This window comes from Rhinatrema bivittatum, chromosome 3, assembly GCF_901001135.1.
Source record: "Rhinatrema bivittatum chromosome 3, aRhiBiv1.1, whole genome shotgun sequence".
Lineage (NCBI taxonomy): Eukaryota > Metazoa > Chordata > Amphibia > Gymnophiona > Rhinatrematidae > Rhinatrema > Rhinatrema bivittatum.
The window spans coordinates 11,390,091-11,411,140 of NC_042617.1; the positions used below are offsets into that span (position 1 = coordinate 11,390,091).

Consider the following 21,050-nt stretch of genomic DNA (forward strand, 5'->3'; position numbering starts at 1 on the left):
ATGGAAGGTGAGAATCCAATGAAAAATGTATAAAGATATTTCTGCCAAAGTTACTAAGAACTGAAGAAAGTCCATGCTGGTTCAAACCAAGGTCCACTGAGCCCAGCATCCTATATCCAGCAGTGGCCAGTCCAGGTCACAAGTACCCGGCAGATCCCAAGAAAGTTGATCTATTTCATTCTTGGTGGTAAGGGATGGTTTAGCATAGAATTAAGGGCAGGTGATACTTTAAATTGGACTAAGGATATATTTGTGACGAGCTTTCGAGAATGATCCTCTCTTCTAGTGGAAATTCAGGAAAACAGACGCATTCAGGCCCTAGGAGCCTGCTGTACTATCCATACTCCCTGGAGGCCTGGCTGACCATGGAGGGAGGGTCCAGGAAGAAGGATTTCCAGATGGATGGATTTGGCCTGCCTCTCAGCAGACAGGAGAAAAAGAGGCTTCTGGGATCAGTCTCCATCTAGTCTTATTCATTGACTGCAAACGCCGCAGTCCCCCAGAGAAATCATTGCCTTGCCTTAACATTTTAAAAGCAATCCTCCATCACACAAACTCAACACCCCTTTTGTAACATTAACTGGGAAATTTTATTAGATTTAATTATAATTTGTATTTTTAGCCTGACTTTCCAAATAATGCTCACGGTAGTTTACAGCAATATTAGTAATTAGGCACAGCAAGGGGCCGCCCCAGTCTCTTCTGTGTCTGTACAATGCTGCATTCACTGTATAACACTATTCAAAGGGTTAGTAGAAACAGTAGTAGTGGCAGTATCTTACCAGGATGGCCTCAGCTTTGCCCCTTTCCCCTGCATTGGAGGAGGGGAGCCAGTTTTCAAAGAGACTCCTGTGTGGATAAACATCTGCTTCCTTACCATCCCTCTAGACCAGTCCAGATTCGTGGGTTTATGCCCTCCTGCCAGTAGATGGAGACAGAGAGCACAATCTTATAGAAACATAGAAACATAGAAACATAGAAATGACGGCAGAAGAAGACCAAATGGCCCATCCAGTCTGCCCAGCAAGCTTCCCTCATTTCTTCTCTCATACTTATCTGTTTCTCTTAGCTCTTGGTTCTAATTCCCTTCCACCCCCACCATTAATGTAGAGAGCGGTGATGGAGCTGCATCCAAGTGAAATATCTAGCTTGAGTAGTTAGAGGTAGTAGGGGTAGTAACTGCCGCAATAAGCAAGCTACACCCATGCTTATTTGTTTTTACCCAGATTATGTTATACAGCCCTTATTGGTTGTTTATCTTCTCCCCTGCCGTTGAAGCAGTGACACCATCACTGGTATTAAAGATGGTACAGCACAGTCAGTTGCCAGTATTCTTTGCCTCCAGCAGAAGGTGGCACTTGTTGGACTGGCACAGCAGGATTTCTGAGGATCCAAGGGTGTGGACTCAGGGTCTTTATTGGTGGAGAAGAGCTCGGTTCTGCTCCTAGGGCATCAGTTTGCAGGCTGTATACCCTATTTGAAGTGAGGACCTCAGCTCGGGACAAGATTCTTGCGTGTTTACCCGGTAGAGCAGGCCATAGCTTGGATTTCCAGGATATTCCCTGGTTGAGTGGAGCCTACAGAGGACTCCCTGGTGACTTCGGGCATTGGTTGAGCTCTGAAGTTTGAGGTGGCAGGGGAAACCCTTCGGCCAGGTCTCCTTCCTCTTTCTCTAGTTCACCCCCCTTTCTCCTCCCCTGATCTTCCACCTCTCAAGATTACCTCTGGCCTGGCTCTTCTCTCTCCTGGAGTGAGCAGCATCTAAACAGTCAGGCTAAAGATGCTTGTTTAAAAAAAGGAGGCGCTTCACTCAGCCGCAGCTTTGATGCTACCGCAGCTTTTCTTCAATGGCTCCGGAGCGGGAACGGTTGGTGCGACTAGGCTGTACCTGGCTGGCCTGCAGGAGGGGAGCTCTGGTGGCTAGGAGCAGGCAGTGGGAACCAGCCTAGAAAGAAAAGCCACTGGTAAGGGGGAAGGGGAAAGGGTTTAATGCTCAAGTTTCATGGACCAGCTGTTTGGAAAGAGAAGGCTGAATGAATAGTTAGGGGGGGGGGGGGGGGCCATGGCTGACTGAGGCCATCGCTGTGGTGGGTGCAGGAGCTAGCTCATCTCCAGCTCTGCGGGCTCCTTATGCCCCTTACAAATCTGTCGAAAGGAGTGGATCTGGATCCTCCCAGTTTGATCTTGATCACATCTGATGCAAACCTGGCGGGCTGAGGAGCTCACTGCCACAGTCAAGTGGGTCAGGGGCTGTAGTCCAAGGAGAAAACTTCTTGGTCTGTAACAGGTTAGAGACAAGAGCCATCTGGTTGGCTCTGGTACATTTCTGCCATTGTGGATGGGAGCAGCAGTTTGGATGTTCTCGGAGAATGCCACAGTGATACCATATGTCAACAAGCAGGGGGGGCACTCGGAGCTTCACGGTGACTCAAGAGGCAAGTCTATTGTTCAGTTGGGCTGAATCGACTTCATCTTCAACAGCTCATGCTGCAGGAGTAGAAAATATCCAGGCCGATTTCCTCAGCAGGAACATACCGGATCCTGTAGAGTAGGAGATCAGCTGGGAGGCCTTTCAGATGATAGCGGATCGGGGATGGGGAGTTGCCCACATGGAGATCATACTAAACACCCAATGTTCACCTGGTATCTGTTTATTTATTTACTTACTAAAGATGATTTCCCGCTTAACCTTACCGCAACTTTAAATATTGAAGAAATCACTGCTATGCTCAATAAAATAATTGAGGATGATGGGTAAATTTAATAATAAATTTAGTAGTAAAATTTGGAAGGTGGTTGGTTGTTAATGATTACACCATAAATATGACACCTGGATGGTGCCTTGAAACATATGAAACGATCACCCATCATCCTCAATTATTTTATTGAGCATAGCAGTGATTTCTTCAATATTTAAAGTTGCGGTAAGGTTAAGCGGGAAATCATCTTTAGTAAGTAAATAAATAAACAGATACCGGGTGAACATTGGGTGTTTAGTATATTGTACTCACTTGGTGAGGATCTTTTGTGATATCACATGGAGATCATGGCAACTCGTAGTAACACCGAGAGAAAGGTGTGGGGCTACAGTGAAATTGATGCTCTGAAGCTTTCTTATGTTTTTCTTCTCTGGTCTCTTATAGGCAGGACACTAAGGAGACTAAAAGATCACTAGCCAGTGATAATCCTGAACTGGCCCAGAAGGCTGTGGCAGGTGGATCTAGTGAGGTAGACAGTCGGTGCTCCACTTTGTCTCCCTTCCAGTCACATCTGTTACTTGATGGAAGATCCAGCTCAATTTTGTCTTCTGGCCTGACCCTTAAATGACTTTGCTTGTGCATAAAGGGTTATCCAGCAATAGTGATTTCTACCCTATTGAAGGCCCGTAAGAATGCATTTTTTGGTATATGTTCAAGTCTGGCATCTCTAAGTACTGTTGTAAGGTGCTTTTGGTTTCTTCCCAGCAGATGGGCATACTGACCACCCTGATCTTTTTACAAGGGGGGTTGGGTAATGTATTAGCCCTTAATTCTCTAAAGTTTCCAGTGGTGGTGATTTCCTGTTATAGGGGGCAGATTCAGGAAGCCCTGGTAGCTTCTCATCCAGATGTGGTTTGTTTCCTGTACAGGGTCAAACTAATTTATTCTTCCTTTAGGGCCCTGGTTCCCCAGTGGGATCTTAATTTGGTCCTTAGTGTGCTCACAGGTTCTCCTTTTGAGCCTCTGAGGCATGCATCTTTGAAAGATCACTCTCTAAAATGGTATTTTTAGTGGTTATTTGGTTGGCCAGACACATTTTGGAATTACAAATCTTATTGTGCAGACTCTTTTCTAGTTTTTTTGGCAGAGGTGATCTCTCTTCGGCCAGTACCATTGTTGTTGCCCAAGATGGCATGGCATTTTCATCTGAACCAATCTCTCTTCCAACTTTTGTGAAAGAGCAATGTTTTTGGAAGAATGAGTCTCTTTGCTTCTTGGATATTCATTGTGTTCTCCTAAAGATGACTAATTGTTTTAGAAAATGAAGTAGGCTGGGTCTTCAGCATATTTGTGAAAGGGCCTGCAGGTTCCACAGTCACTTTGTGCTCATTTAACTGCAGTCACCTCCACCACGGGCTTCCTCGTGGGTGGAGGTGACTGCAGTTACTCCAGAAGATATTTTTAAAGTGGCTACTTAGTCAACTTTATATTCCTTCACTAAGCATTAAAGAATGGATGGTCATGCTGGAGCAGATGCAGCTTTTGGGGCAAATGTTCTCAGGGCAGCCCAATCTTCTTCCCATCTGTATTAGAATGGGGATGGGTACTTCCTATGCACCTGGATTCATCTAGCAGATCTTATGTGTTCATTTCCTTTCCTTAAATCCTGCTAGACCAGTCGAGGACCCTCCCAGGAAGTCAGAGGCTGCAGTTTTGCTTGTTCTTTCTTGAGAGCTTTCAGGTTTCATAGAAATGTCATGTCTTCTTATTTCTCCGTATTTAGAGGAATCCAAGGCGTATCTTAATTTGTTATTTCTATTTTGTCTTCCCCTTCTGGAATGCAAAGAGGAATTTTTTCCTTTGAGGATTCTTTCCTGTTGTGTTTGTTTTCATTACAATTTTTGCTAGTTTTATAGAAGGCTGTTTTTTGCTCCTCCATTGCTTTGTCAAAAGAATATTGGCAACTGGCTGTGCTGTACCAGTACTAATACCAGTGATGATGTCACTGGAAACGTTGTGTTCTCTGTCTCCATCTGCTGGCAAAGTGGCATAAACCCATGCATCTAAACTGGTCTAGCAGGATTCAAAAAAAGGAAATTAACATGTAAGACTACATTTCTTCTTACCCACAGAGAATCCCTTTGAAAATTGTCTCCAGGAAGTCTGAGCACACCTTTTACAGAAAGACTTTACCTCGAATTTTCAAAGCATTATTCTCATAAAGTCACTTTAAAAACTGAAAGGTAATTGATCCAGTACAAACACAGATTAATTTGCACATAGTGGCGCCTCCACGTGAGAAGAGGTAATTGCTGGAGGTAAACGTACATATGTACAGTTTTAAATCAGACAGCATGTGCAGAGATTCAAACTCTGACTCCTCTGAACATTTCTCCCCGGTTTGCATAATAGTGCACACGTTGACTGGGTTACTCATGCACAGAGCCCTGAGTTATTTTGTAATAGCCATTGACGCACTTAGAACTCAATGGCTTTGAAAATGCATAAGAACATAAGAAAATGCCATACTGGGTCAGACCAAGGGTCCATCAAGCCCAGCATCCTGTTTCCAACAGTGGCCAATCCAGGCCATAAGAACCTGGCAAGTACCCAAAAACTAAGTCTATTCCATGTAACCATTGCTAATGGCAGTGGCTATTCTCTAAGTGAACTTAATAGCAGGTAATGGACTTCTCCTCCAAGAACTTATCCAATCCTTTTTTAAACACAGCTATACTAACTGCACTAACCACATCCTCTGGCAACAAATTCCAGAGTTTAATTGTGCGTTGAGTAAAAAAGAACTTTCTCCGATTAGTTTTAAATGTGCCCCATGCTAACTTCATGGAGTGCCCCCTAGTCTTTCTATTATCCGAAAGAGTAAATAACCGATTCACATCTACCCGTTCTAGACCTCTCATGATTTTAAACACCTCTATCATATCCCCCTTCAGCCGTCTCTTCTCCAAGCTGAAAAGTCCTAACCTCTTTAGTCTTTCCTCATAGGGGAGCTGTTCCATTCCCCTTATCATTTTGGTAGCCCTTCTCTGAACCTTCTCCATCGCAATTATATCTTTTTTGAGATGCGGCGACCAAACCTGAGGCAATGGGAGAAGGAGTCTCAGTGGGGGAAGAGGTTTCCCTGGTTCTCAGCTCATTGCTCTAATCTTTACGCCACTCCTTCTCAACCAGTACATGGTTGGAATGCATTGGATGATTGTGAACCTATGACCTCCTAGGCCTTTGAGGAGATACCTTTCCTAGGCAACCACCAAGTGCTTTGGCAAGGGAACAACAATACTTAGTCTAATGAACAGGGCTTAAAGGAGCTGGATGATCTCCAGCACTAATATATTGCAAAGGCAATAATCAAAGCCACTTCCAAAAGTAAAACACTGTTTACAAATAATGAGCATTTTTCTCCTCTCCCCTGCAGTAACAGCCATCTGCCTCAGTCTCAACACACAGACCCCAAATATCCCTCAAAAGAGTTTTGGAAAGCTTGCCACATTGAGATCAGGCAAGACAGCAATGAGCTGTAGCAGATAGACCGTTCCCACCAGTCCTGGTCCTGGGTGTGGAGAGCAGAATGCACACCCAGCTGCTGAGCCGCCCTCAGCCTGACTGTGAGCTGTGCGACATACAGGAATCAGAGTCCAGTTGGGAGTTGGTTTGCTGGTGAGCCGGGGTAAAGACAGCTATGGCTCTCACTTTCCAGCACCCATCCCTCACTGTAATGCCATAATAAGCATGGCGAGACGCCCTGGGGAGAGCTCTGCCATTTAGTCAGTGGACTTTGGGTGTAACACTACCAGCTAAATCCGGGTCACCAGAAATGAGCTGAGCAAATCCTGGTTTTATCCCATTCCATCTGTGGCCTGGCTGCTCTGGGTTCCTAGAGAGACTGGAAGTCCACAGCTAGACTAGGCTGAACTCCAGGTTGGATCAGCTTGTTCCTGAGGTCCTGGAGCCCCTCGGTAACCCTAGTGAATGCACACTTCAGAGCTCCCTCTTTTCTTATCCTGACTCCCTGCAGATCAGCATGCTCCTGCTTTTTCTCCCTCTACACTTTCACGCCATGAAACCTTAAAAAAAAATTGTTACAATCCCTTCCAAACGGTGCTCGATGGAAGCATTGACGAAGGTGCCTGCAGAGTATCTGAAAAATGATTCCAGTTGGCAGGTGCAGCTGAAACAAGCAAGCCGTATAAATATGCATGGGTATCTTTTTATGTTATACACTTGGGGCGGCTCACGAGCGTGCCCCTCACGGCCCAGGCTCGGGCCTAATTATGAAATCTACATAGCTGTGACAGCCATTCACTGTCAGTTCCTAAAAATGTAATGCTGGCAAGAACTGGCCAACCTCATTTTTACAGAGAACACGATCCCTTTCACCATCCATTAACCTCACACTTATCCCTGCATCTCTCTTCGCCATGCCGTCTCTCGCCTCCTCTTGTCTCTTTCCACCTTGCTTTTCCCTCCCTCTGCGGGCTGCAATGGTTTCTCTCCCTGGTGGACTCCACAGTGCGGGCTCTTCCTCCTCTTTCAGCCGGTGCAGGTACAGATCGGCTTCCACTTAACGTCAGCTCTAGCGCTTCCTGGGGCAGCCTTACCTAGCCTGGCTGCCCTTAACTGCTCCAGCTGTGCCCAAGAGGAAAGGTCCTGAGCCATGCCCGTAGCACACAGAAAATGTGCACACAAATGTGAGTAGGACTGTACAAATTAGTGCTCCTCCATGCAAATCCCATGTAAACCCCTAAATCAGAGCGATGCGTAGTCTTAAGCCATGGTTTCTTAATGCTCAAGAGGGTGTGCGGCTAATCTGTAGGCCTGAGCCTGGAGTGCATGCTGTGGGGGGATCCTATGCACAAATCACATTTTTATGGTTTGTGTGTACAACTCGCATGCACCCAGATCATGTTGTCTGCACACATGTTTTTGTGTGTGTGCTAGGTATATTATTGTATGCTCATTTTTGGGTTAGCTGCGTTAGCATGCCATTAGCTTACTGCAGTGGGAGTCTGGATCTTCTTTTTCACTGCACATTCATTAGTCATGGGCCTTTGGGAGTCGGGATCCTAAATCCACGCCTTTGAAAAATGACTGAGTGCGTAAAATGTGGGCAGCTAGAGAGGTGGAGTTAGGGTGGGACAAATAAGTCAGGCGGTTAACATTCATTTTTAGCACTGGGTCCCTAATTAAGAAGCCTAATCTTGGTGAAGGAATTGCAGGCCACTTAGCTAATGGCTAAGTGGCAGCCTCTGAATATCCAGCTATGTTCAGTGGCCGCCACTTAGCCAGCTAAGTATTTATCTAGCTAAGCAGATAGCTGGAAATCTTGGGGGCGGGGCTAGTTATCCAGTTACCTTAACTGAATAATTTAGATATAATTTATCCAGGTACATTCAGTGACGTAGACTTGCTGCTGAATATGCCTTCTAAGTGAGCAAGGTAAGTTATATCTGAACCTATGCTCATGTTTTTACTCATCAATAAGAAATTTCTCCCTCCCCCCCCCTCCACGAACAACCTTCCTTCCCCCTCCCCCCCCATTAGCAAACCTCCCCCCCCATGCGCTAGTTTCGCTCTAATAGTGCATACTGCTACTGTTCCTAGTTATGTTATGTTATATTATCCAAGTTGTTCACTCCCTTGTTCATTGTAAGACATATGTTGTCATTGTTTTCTACTTGTTATAATGTAAACCGGAGTGATAAGTAATTTTGTTACCTGAACTTCGGTATAAAAAAAGTTATAAATAAATAAATAAATAACAGGCCGATACAGTACAGTGCGCTCCGACAGAGCGCACTGTTAGCCTGCTCTTGGACGCGCGTTTTCCCTTACCCCTTATTCAGTAAGGGGAGGAAAACGCACGTCCAACCCGCGGCACCTAATAGCACCCTCAACATGCAAATGCATGTTGAGGGTGCTATTAGGTATGCACACGGGATACAGTAAGTAAAATGTGCAGCCAAGCTGCACATTTTACTTTCAGAAATTAGCGCCAACCCAAAGGTAGGTGCTAATTTCTTCCGGCAACGGGAAAGTGCACAGAAAAGCAGTAAAAACTGCTTTTCTGTGCACCCTCCGACTTAATATCATGGCGATATTAAGTCGGAGGTCCCGAAGAGTAAAAAAAGTTAAAAAAAAAAAATTTGAATTCGGCCTGCGGCTGTCGGGCTGAAAACCGGACGCTCAATTTTGCCGGCGTCCGGTTTCCGAGCCCGTGGCTGTCAGCGGGCTCGAGAACAGACGCCGGCAAAATTGAGCATCGGCTGTCAAACCCGCTGATGGCTGCCGCTCCTGTCAAAAAGGAGGCACTAGGGACGCGCTAGTGTCCCTAGCGCCTCCTTTTGCCCATTTTTACCGCCGGGCCTAATTTAAATACTAAATCGCACGCGCCGGGAGAGTGGGCATTTGCCCGCTCTACCGCGGACTTTACTGTATCGGCCTGTTAGATAGCCAGATGTCCTTGAATATTGGGCCCCTAACTTTTAAGAGAATTTTCAGCTGACAATTGAGGTTGCAAAGTTCAGCTGAAAATTCTCCTAAATTTAGGCCTTTGATGGAGCAGTTACCACTGGCTACAATTAAAGCCACAATGGTTTGCCCATTTACGATGGTTCCTTCCAGGGACATAGTGTACCAGGGCCAGAAATTCTGAACACATTTCCATGAACACTCTCCAGTACCCCACAGAGTGAAAAACATCACCAGCCTTGTAACTCTGGCCCTGCTGAGGTGCACTGACAGGCTGAACAAAGAAAGAGAAATGCCTCCCCTTACAATTGCTTCGGGTCACTTTGTTTTTCACCTGGCAGTGCCACGTTGCCAGGATTCCTTTCTCCTTCTGATCAGGAATAAGATCTGCATCTCAATGGCCCATCTGTGCACCTCCACAACATACAGAGAGAAATGTTACCGCATTAATTGAGAACAGAGTGGGCTCTCGGGAGCTTGACATTAAAATAAACAGAGCAGCCAAAGACAAGCGCCATGGGCTGCAGGAAGAATAGTAATCCCTGAAAGATGTGAAACATTGCCCAGGCATAGGGCCTCAGCGGCCATCCAGCTCTGCCTCTCTGAAGGCAGTATTAGCACTATGCCCTGTCTCCCCTGAGCCACAGGCTGACACGGAGTTATCTTAAAGGTAACACTGCCCCCCTGTCCACCCGAGCCACCAGATCCACCAACAAAGGCACCCTACATGTCCATTCCTTGAAATTGGCTCATCTCTCCTCCACCCGCGACCGTGCCATATCTATTGCCGGTCCGGCTCTCTGGAACTCCCTACCTGTCCACATGCGCCTTGAACCTTGTGCAGTTAAATTCAAAAAGAAACTAAAAACTCTCCTGTTCAACCATGCCTACACAGAATAATTCCTTCCATTCCCCCCTCGTAGTCCCCCCCCTTTCAGGTGACCAGCCTCTCCTTATATTAAGGAGACATTCATTGTAAATTGTAAATTGTTTTGGTTATGATTTTCTTGTTTTCCCTTTCCTTCCTACTGCCTCTCTGTTCTACCCTCGCCCAGTTACATTCCCCTTGTTGAAATGTATTTTCCAGTCTTTCAGTTATTATGTGAACCGGTATGATGTCCCCACTAATACCGGTATATAAAAGTTTCTAAATAAATAAATAAATAACACGTAAACGTAAAGCTTTTGAAACAGTGCAAAAAGCGCCACACATACAGGCCGATTCAGTACGGTGCACTCAGGCCAAGCGCACCGTTAGCCCCCATTTGGACGTGCGTTTTCCACGCGCTGTTATTACCCCTTATACAGTAAGGAGTAGTAATAGTGCGTGGAAAACGTGCGTCCAATCCCCCCCGAAACGAATAGGGCGCTCATTTGCATACAGAATCGCGCGCCTAGGAGAGTGGCCTGCGCGCGCGTCGGGAGAGCGGGCGCTCGGCTCGGAGCGCTGGCTCTCCCGCGCATTTTACTGAATCGGCCTGAGAGATATCACTGCTCTCAGAGCACTAATGAATTGCCTTCTGCCAGTTGTTGCACACCTGCCGAGCCAAGCACACCCCAAAAATCATCTCCCAGTGCTGCCTCTACACAGCCCCTGTCCTTAATGTTTAACACTGCTGAGAGCAGACTGACCCGAGCCTGGGAGGACCATATTCAAAGAGCTAGCAGGCAGGCAAATTCTGCAAATAACCCGAGGTCAGCCTTTCTCCCTGACCATACTTACCTGCAGCGCTGAATATCAGGGCCACCTGGGTAAAGAAAAGCCTCCAGCTGCACCTCTTTCTGGCAGGTGACATAACACAGTAACATAAGATAGTAACGATGGCAGGGAAAGAACAAATGGTCCAGCCAGCCTGCCCAGCTTGCTATCTTATGGCAGTAACCGCCGCTCCGTGCAGGTTACCCCCAAGCCTTATGTTAAGGGCGGTAATATCTGTGCGGACAACAATTTGCTCATGCAAAATGTACCTGCTTAACAGGTAGGGGTACTTTAAGCCCCAGTACTCCCAAAGTTAGCTGGGCAAGTCCTTTGAATGTGGACCTCCTCTGCTTTCTGTTTGACTGATGTAAAGTCTGTGTCTTGTTGATCTGCTAACACTGTCATCATTTTGTATTCTGTGAGCTGTGCTCAGCCGAGAGCTCGCCTCCTTGGATTGGTGAAATATTCAGAAGAGCCACAATGCGCTGGGATGGGAGGCAGAATGCAGGAAACGGCCCCATGACGAGCGCTGGCCTCCCAGCAAACTTAAACCCCCCCATGCACAAACCCCGTACTCCTGGACTAGGCCCGCCGGTATTCAGTCTGGCTTCCCTCCCCGTTCCATTCAAACTGTTCATTCACTTTCATGGGCATTTGAACTTCAACCTGGCGTAGCTACCAAAACTCTGTTCCCATCCATTTAATGCAGCACCAGTTACCCCAGAAGGGAGAGTCCCCCAGCCCCCCCCAGGACTAACGTGGGCCTCGTGCTCTAAACTCTTTCTAGGCTAGGGGTCAGGAAAAGGGTGCGGGGCGGAAGCCCCGAGGCACTCACCGATGTGCTTGCCGTACATGTGGTAGTAGAAGGAGACGCAGTAGAAGGTCCTGTAGGATGGAGATTTGGCGGTGACGTTAATCGGGGGGCTGATCAGCCGCGCCCTGTCTCCTTGCAGCCGCGGCCGGGAGGCTTCAATGAACATGTAGTAGCCTGACAACACAGAGAGATGAAGGAGAAGGGAATGAGGGGGTGAGCTCCATCCACGAGCACCAGTCGCACACGCACGCTAACAGGAAGTCGGGCCCCGACTGCTGGGCCTGCTGGAGTGGCACTCACATCCACAGAGGTGCTTGGACAGTTGAGTCGCGTGATACTAAGGAGGGTGGGGGGTGGGGGAAGCAGCACCCAGGCCCATCTAGGATCAGTGTTAGGGAGACTGTGGGGATAAAGAACCCTGTGATGCAAAATGAATGGCGACCGGCTGCGTAGAAACTGACCCTCATGATACAGCGCTGACAATGACTCCGGTCTGTTGCTGTGCACTGCCATGCAGAAGCACTGGGTTCTGTTCCCGGCCCGGGCTTCTGCTTCGAGGCCAGGCCAGGGCTGGTATTGTTGCAGGGGAAGCTCCGGCACTCACAACCTCACCGGAGATTGGGGGAGGGGCATTTCGGCTCTCGCTTGGCAGCGACAACAATATTGTGCATGCCGGGTCCCAGCATGAGCCCACAGACTGTGTCCCCTGGCCACGGACTATCACTGCAATGACTGGGCTACTGGAAGGATGTCTAAAGTGAGGGAGAAACCCTAGCTAGTTTCACCAGAAATCCAGTGCCGGTTCTCGGCCTGCCTGCCTGACACTGCTGCCCCGCCGGCACCTTAAACTCAGCACGGCCCAGACGCAGCTCCTTATCTTTCCTTCCAAGTCCACCTCCCCCTTCCTCCTTTCTCTGTTTCTGTGGATTACATGGTCGTCATTCCTGTCCCATCAGCCCGTAACTTTGGAGTCCTCTTCCACTACTATCTCTCCTTCTATATCATATCCAGAACACTGCTAAAACGTGTCATTTCTTTCTTTATAACATTGACAAAATCCATCCGTTCCTTACTGAACACACTACCAGAACCCTTTCCACTCTCTTATCTCCTCCCGCTTACACTATTACTCTCTGGGGGAAATGACTCCAGGCTGCCGTGGTACAGTGAGAGGCTCTGGGGGAAATGACTCCAGGCTGCCGTGATACAGTGAGAGGCTCTGGGGGAAATGACTCCAGGCTGCCGTGATACAGTGAGAGGCTCTGGGGAAAATGACTCCAGGCTGCCGTGATACAGTGAGAGGCTCTGGGGGAAATGACTCCAGGCTGCCGTGATACAGTGAGAGGCTCTGGGGGAAATGACCCCAGGCTGCCGTGATACAGTGAGAGGCTCTGGGGGAAATGACTCCAGGCTGCCGTGATACAGTGAGAGGCTCTGGGGGAAATGACTCCATGCTGCCGTGATACAGTGAGAGGCTCTGGGGGAAATGACTCCAGGCTGCCGTGGTACAGTGAGAGGCTCTGGGGGAAATGACCCCAGGCTGCTATGATACAGTGAGAGGCTCTGGGGAAAATGACTCCAGGCTGCCGTGATACAGTGAGAGGCTCTGGGGGAAATGACTCCACGCTGCCGTGATACAGTGAGAGGCTCTGGGGGAAATGACCCCAGGCTGCCGTGATACAGTGAGAGGCTCTGGGGGAAATGACTCCAGGCTGCTATGATACAGTGAGAGGCTCTGGGGAAAATGACTCCAGGCTGCCGTGATACAGTGAGAGGCTCTGGGGGAAATGACTCCAGGCTGCCGTGATACAGTGAGAGGCTCTGGGGGAAATGACTCCACGCTGCCGTGGTACAGTGAGAGGCTCTGGGGGAAATGACTCCAGGCTGCTATGATACAGTGAGAGGCTCTGGGGGAAATGACTCCAGGCTGCCGTGATACAGTGAGAGGCTCTGGGGGAAATGACTCCACGCTGCCGTGATACAGTGAGAGGCTCTGGGGGAAATGACCCCAGGCTGCCGTGATACAGTGAGAGGCTCTGGGGGAAATGACTCCAGGCTGCCGTGATACAGTGAGAGGCTCTGGGGGAAATGACTCCAGGCTGCCGTGATACAGTGAGAGGCTCTGGGGGAAATGACTCCAGGCTGCCGTGGTACAGTGAGAGGCTCTGGGGGAAATGACCCCAGGCTGCCGTGATACAGTGAGAGGCTCTGGGGGAAATGACTCCAGGCTGCCGTGATACAGTGAGAGGCTCTGGGGGAAATGACTCCAGGCTGCCGTGATACAGTGAGAGGCTCTGGGGGAAATGACCCCAGGCTGCCGTGATACAGTGAGAGGCTCTGGGGGAAATGACTCCAGGCTGCCGTGATACAGTGAGAGGCTCTGGGGGAAATGACTCCAGGCTGCCGTGATACAGTGAGAGGCTCTGGGGAAAATGACTCCAGGCTGCCGTGATACAGTGAGAGGCTCTGGGGGAAATGACTCCAGGCTGCCGTGATACAGTGAGAGGCTCTGGGGAAAATGACTCGAGGCTGCCGTGATACAGTGAGAGGCTCTGGGGGAAATGACTCCAGGCTGCCGTGGTACAGTGAGAGGCTCTGGGGGAAATGACTCCAGGCTGCCGTGATACAGTGAGAGGCTCTGGGGGAAATGACTCCAGGCTGCCGTGATACAGTGAGAGGCTCTGGGGGAAATGACTCCAGGCTGCCGTGATACAGTGAGAGGCTCTGGGGGAAATGACTCCAGGCTGCCGTGATACAGTGAGAGGCTCTGGGGGAAATGACTCCAGGCTGCCGTGATACAGTGAGAGGCTCTGGGGAAAATGACTCCAGGCTGCCGTGATACAGTGAGAGGCTCTGGGGGAAATGACCCCAGGCTGCCGTGATACAGTGAGAGGCTCTGGGGGAAATGACTCCAGGCTGCTGTGATACAGTGAGAGGCTCTGGGGGAAATGACTCCACGCTGCCGTGATACAGTGAGAGGCTCTTGGGGAAATGACTCCAGGCTGCCGTGGTACAGTGAGAGGCTCTGGGGGAAATGACTCCACGCTGCCGTGATACAGTGAGAGGCTCTGGGGGAAATGACTCCAGGCTGCCGTGGTACAGTGAGAGGCTCTGGGGGAAATGACTCCACGCTGCCGTGATACAGTGAGAGGCTCTGGGGGAAATGACTCCACGCTGCCGTGATACAGTGAGAGGCTCTGGGGAAATGACTCCAGGCTGCCGTGATACAGTGAGAGGCTCTGGGGGAAATGACCCCAGGCTGCCGTGATACAGTGAGAGGCTCTGGGGGAAATGACTCCAGGCTGCTATGATACAGTGAGAGGCTCTGGGGGAAATGACCCCAGGCTGCCGTGATACAGTGAGAGGCTCTGGGGGAAATGACTCCACGCTGCCGTGATACAGTGAGAGGCTCTGGGGGAAATGACTCCAGGCTGCCGTGGTACAGTGAGAGGCTCTGGGGGAAATGACTCCAGGCTGCCGTGATACAGTGAGAGGCTCTGGGGGAAATGACTCCAGGCTGCCGTGATACAGTGAGAGGCTCTGGGGAAAATGACTCCAGGCTGCCATGATACAGTGAGAGGCTCTGGGGGAAATGACCCCAGGCTGCCGTGATACAGTGAGAGGCTCTGGGGGAAATGACTCCAGGCTGTTGTGGTACAGTGAGAGGCTCTGGGGGAAATGACTCCACGCTGCCGTGATACAGTGAGAGGCTCTGGGGAAATGACTCCAGGCTGCCGTGATACAGTGAGAGGCTCTGGGGGAAATGACTCCAGGCTGCCGTGATACAGTGAGAGGCTCTGGGGGAAATGACTCCACGCTGCCGTGATACAGTGAGAGGCTCTGGGGGAAATGACTCCAGGCTGCCGTGGTACAGTGAGAGGCTCTGGGGGAAATGACTCCAGGCTGCCGTGATACAGTGAGAGGCTCTGGGGGAAATGACTCCAGGCTGCCGTGATACAGTGAGAGGCTCTGGGGGAAATGACTCCAGGCTGCCGTGGTACAGTGAGAGGCTCTGGGGGAAATGACTCCAGGCTGCCGTGATACAGTGAGAGGCTCTGGGGGAAATGACTCCAGGCTGCCGTGATACAGTGAGAGGTTCTGGGGGAAATGACTCCAGGCTGCCGTGGTACAGTGAGAGGCTCTGGGGGAAATGACTCCAGGCTGCCGTGATACAGTGAGAGGCTCTGGGGGAAATGACTCCACGCTGCCGTGATACAGTGAGAGGCTCTGGGGGAAATGACCCCAGGCTGCCGTGATACAGTGAGAGGCTCTGGGGGAAATGACTCCACGCTGCCGTGATACAGTGAGAGGCTCTGGGGGAAATGACTCCAGGCTGCCGTGGTACAGTGAGAGGCTCTGGGGGAAATGACTCCAGGCTGCCGTGATACAGTGAGAGGCTCTGGGGGAAATGACTCCAGGCTGCCGTGATACAGTGAGAGGCTCTGGGGGAAATGACTCCAGGCTGCCGTGATACAGTGAGAGGCTCTGGGGAAAATGACTCCAGGCTGCCGTGATACAGTGAGAGGCTCTGGGGGAAATGACTCCAGGCTGCCGTGGTACAGTGAGAGGCTCTGGGGGAAATGACTCCAGGCTGCCGTGATACAGTGAGAGGCTCTGGGGGAAATGACTCCAGGCTGCCGTGATACAGTGAGAGGCTCTGGGGGAAATGACTCCAGGCTGCCGTGATACAGTGAGAGGCTCTGGGGGAAATGACCCCAGGCTGCCGTGATACAGTGAGAGGCTCTGGGGGAAATGACTCCAGGCTGCTGTGATACAGTGAGAGGCTCTGGGGGAAATGACTCCACGCTGCCGTGATACAGTGAGAGGCTCTGGGGGAAATGACTCCAGGCTGCCATGGTACAGTGAGAGGCTCTGGGGGAAATGACTCCACGCTGCCGTGATACAGTGAGAGGCTCTGGGGGAAATGACTCCAGGCTGCCGTGGTACAGTGAGAGGCTCTGGGGGAAATGACTCCACGCTGCCGTGATACAGTGAGAGGCTCTGGGGGAAATGACTCCAGGCTGCCGTGGTACAGTGAGAGGCTCTGGGGGAAATGACTCCAGGCTGCCGTGATACAGTGAGAGGCTCTGGGGGAAATGACTCCAGGCTGCCGTGATACAGTGAGAGGCTCTGGGGAAAATGACTCCAGGCTGCCATGATACAGTGAGAGGCTCTGGGGGAAATGACTCCAGGCTGCCGTGATACAGTGAGAGGCTCTGGGGGAAATGACTCCAGGCTGTTGTGGTACAGTGAGAGGCTCTGGGGGAAATGACCCCAGGCTGCCGTGATACAGTGAGAGGCTCTGGGGGAAATGACTCCAGGCTGTTGTGGTACAGTGAGAGGCTCTGGGGGAAATGACTCCAGGCTGCTATCATACAGTGAGAGGCTCTGGGGGAAATGACTCCAGGCTGCCGTGATACAGTGAGAGGCTCTGGGGGAAATGACTCCACGCTGCCGTGATACAGTGAGAGGCTCTGGGGGAAATGACTCCAGGCTGCCGTGATACAGTAAGAGGCTCTGGGGGAAATGACTCCAGGCTGCCGTGATACAGTGAGAGGCTCTGGGGGAAATGACTCCAGGCTGCCGTGGTACAGTGAGAGGCTCTGGGGGAAATGACTCCAGGCTGCTATGATACAGTGAGAGGCTCTGGGGGAAATGACTCCAGGCTGCCGTGGTACAGTGAGAGGCTCTGGGGGAAATGACTCCAGGCTGCTATGATACAGTGAGAGGCTCTGGGGGAAATGACTCCAGGCTGCCATGATACAGTGAGAGGCTCTGGGGGAAATGACTCCAGGCTGCCGTGATACAGTGAGAGGCTCTGGGGGAAATGACTCCAGGCTGCCGTGATACAGTGAGAGGCTCTGGGGGAAATGACTCCAGGCTGCTATGATACAGTGAGAGGCTCTGGGGGAAATGACTCCAGGCTGCCGTGATACAGTGAGAGGCTCTGGGGGAAATGACTCCAGGCTGCCGTGGTACAGTGAGAGGCTCTGGGGGAAATGACTCCAGGCTGCTATGATACAGTGAGAGGCTCGGGGGGAAATGACTCCATGCTGCCGTGATACAGTGAGAGGCTCTGGGGGAAATGACTCCAGGCTGTTGTGGTACAGTGAGAGGCTCTGGGGGAAATGACTCCAGGCTGCCGTGATACAGTGAGAGGCTCTGGGGGAAATGACTCCAGGCTGCTGTGATACAGTGAGAGGCTCTGGGGGAAATGACTCCAGGCTGCTGTGATACAGTGAGAGGCTCTGGGGGAAATGACTCCAGGCTGCTATGATACAGTGAGAGGCTCTGAGGGAAATGACTCCAGGCTGCCGTGGTACAGTGAGAGGCTCTGGGGGAAATGACCCAATGAGTCAGCATCATAGAGACTAACTCTGAAAGAACTGATGCCCTAGGATGCAGCATTGCAGTAGGGAAGGTGCATTCTGACTGCAGAAAAGGACCCCTATAACACAGAGTTATTTTCGCTTTCTCTGAGGGACATAGCCCTCATAATGCAGCTTTCTTTACAAAATCCTTTCAAAGCAATAGGGCCCCTCCTACCACCGAACTGTGTCTGGAATCAGATACCAGAGGTTTAGCTTCTTATGGAGGGGATGCATGGGGCAGGGACTGGAGAGGGGAGAGGAGAGGAAGAATGAGTGGAGTTCTAAGGAGGGATTCAGGGAGATTACAAAGAGTAGAAAACATATGTCTGCATCAAAGAAAAACAAATGGCCTATTGCAAAATAAATTACATTTTAATACTGTAAAAAGCTTGTTCCAGATATTAAGTATTCAATTCTGCATCTGCCAGAAAAAAAAAAAAGATAAGTCTATAAGAAAGGGAGAGAGCATTAATTGTTGTCAGCTTTCCTATTTCATGCTTATCTTCGGCGTTCCCGAGAGTAGAATATAAAAGAGAAACAAACTGTGAAATGCAGGCCCAAGTGCCCAGAGCTGGGGGCGGAGTACTCCCAGCCCTGACTGGCAGGGGCGTAGGATGACTCCTGCCATGCGACCTCCCCAGCCTGACATCATCCAAGGTCTCCTGCGACCTGCTAGCAGGCAGGACATGGAGCCGCTCTCTGATGAGGATGGCAGGCTGCGGGAGGTGGTTCAGAGTACTGGCGGCCCAGAGAGGGGCAGAGCCTTATTTTAATCAGTAACTGATGCCAGCGTTCAGGTAAGGGATGGGATGGGTTAAGGTAACCCTGCTAAGGTAACCAAAAGAGATACACTCTCCAAGAAACAGGCCGTCCAGTCATCAAACAAAAGAAAACAAAACATTTTTAAATTCAAATTCTGGTGTCACAAACACACCTTCCACTGCCAGGAACTTTGTGAAGCAACACAAAACCTTTTTAAAAAGACACTTGTAACCTGTCCAGACAACCTGCCAAGCCATAACAAACTCCCAAGACTCAAACTGCAGCAACTGTACCTGGGAAGACGCAGCACTGCAAAGATTATTCTAGGCCCTAGAGCACCAACACACCGTCCACTGAAAAAACAGAGCAAGCCAGACATTACATGCCAGCAGGATCCCTCACCAGATGCAAGGGTGACAGGCGTCCTAGGCGAAGCATATAGCTTGCTGCCCCCGCCCAGGTGTAGCCCGCACCCTCCACACACACATCTTTTTTTTTTTTTTTAAATTGCATTTATAATAACAAATTTTACATTAAAAAGGACAAAGTACAGTCTTTTGAGGTAAAATATTATTTACAACAACATATTTCTTGTTAGTTCTTGTTCCTTGTAAACTGGGGTGATATGTATATTATACAGGAACTCCCGGTATATAAATGCTATAAATAAATAAATAAATAAATAAATAAATATTTTCATGCACTGATGTGGTGCAAACCAAAAAACCTTGTAAAGAAGAAATTGGAACCCATATGCATGTTGGGTTTGGGCTTGGCCCTCAGAAAGCCAAGAGTAAATGGAATTACAATTACAATGTAATAAACCTCCCATACCAAAACAGCATTAAAAGCCAGCACTCAAACAGTAATCATCCTAACTATAAAAATGTAACGTCAAAAATTCAACATGCCCTAAAATAACAATACACCTCCTATTAGGAAAACACAGCAACCTAAGCTGTTATAGACCCCTACACAGAAACAACATGCTAGCAGAATTCTCATCTCGGTTACATATGCAAAGCACAGACAGACCCTCACCAAATACAGAATAAAGAGACCAGAAAACAGAAAGAGAAAAAGAAATGTGCACACAAAAAATGAACTGGAAACTGCAAGAAGCCAGATTTTGTATGCAGTGCAACAATGGAAAAACAGAAACATCACCATGCCTTACATCAAACAATAAAATCAAGAAATATAAATCATTAATCATAATCAAAAGAATAAATATTTCAAAACAGCTGACGAATAGAATAGCATCCAAAAATTAAGAATCATAAAAATTTACCAAATAACAATAAAATATTTCAATACAGTAAGCACATCAAATAATAGCAAAAACAATAATTAAAACTAATAAGGATAAAACAAATTACCCTCTCTTCATACCTGGGAATTTTTGATTTCCAGAAGCCCTCAGATTGTCATTAATTAATGGTGGCTGGGGTGGTGTTGCACAAAAACTTTCTCCTCTCTTACCCACAGACACATGGTCTTTCAATCACAAACACATACATACTCTTAATCACACTCACAGACACATTCAATCACATACACACACTTACATTCACCCACATGTTCTCCCTATGCATTACTCCTGGGGGAATTCTGCGCAAAAAAATTTAAAATTCTGCGAACAAAAACTGAAAATTCTGCGCACAAAAACTGAAAATTTTGCAAACTTTATATTGGTCAAAATAATACAATTTACATGACAGTCTTTAAGTAATGAATTCAAAAAGAGACCTGTTATATGGATGTCAATAATCTGAGTGTACACTCAGATTATTGACATCCATATAACAGGTCTCTTTTTGAATTCATAATTTTTTCATGTTATATTGTTTGGGTTTATAAATTTAGTCTTTAAGTAATTACATTACAGAAAAAAGTTATTACTTAAAGTTGCAGAATTTTAAATATTTTGAGCAGAATTTCCCTAGAAATTCTGTCCCTTCTGTAAGAGTGTCCCTTCCACTCGCTCTCCCTACTCCCCTGGTCACTTTGCCCTCTCAGGCCCCAACTCCTCCACCTGCCAATATCTCTCCCCTTCACCTCTAGGCTCAACCCCTTCCACTCTATTGCCACTCCCAGAGTTTGACCCCGTTCTCAGTACTGTCCCTCACACAGGCTCCCTCTGTCCCTTCCTCTCTCACACACATGCTCCCTCTCTCTAGTGCACATACACACACCCTCATACAGGCTCCCTCATT

The 21,050-nt window shown here is 48.9% G+C and overlaps 1 protein-coding gene across 5 annotated transcripts in view; it reads right to left on the bottom strand.

Moving 5' to 3' along the window:
• Nucleotides 1-21,050, bottom strand: part of MDGA1 (MAM domain containing glycosylphosphatidylinositol anchor 1) — a 506,987-nt gene that overhangs the window by 151,426 nt on the left and 334,511 nt on the right. For 4 of the 5 annotated variants that reach the window (XM_029592908.1, XM_029592909.1, XM_029592910.1 and 1 more), the window contains one exon: nucleotides 11,723-11,875. The exons of the other annotated variant lie outside the window; for it this stretch is intronic. In XM_029592908.1, coding sequence (XP_029448768.1) covers nucleotides 11,723-11,875 — 153 coding nt within the window. The remainder of the gene's footprint in view (nucleotides 1-11,722; nucleotides 11,876-21,050) is intronic. 5 annotated transcript variants of the gene reach the window in all.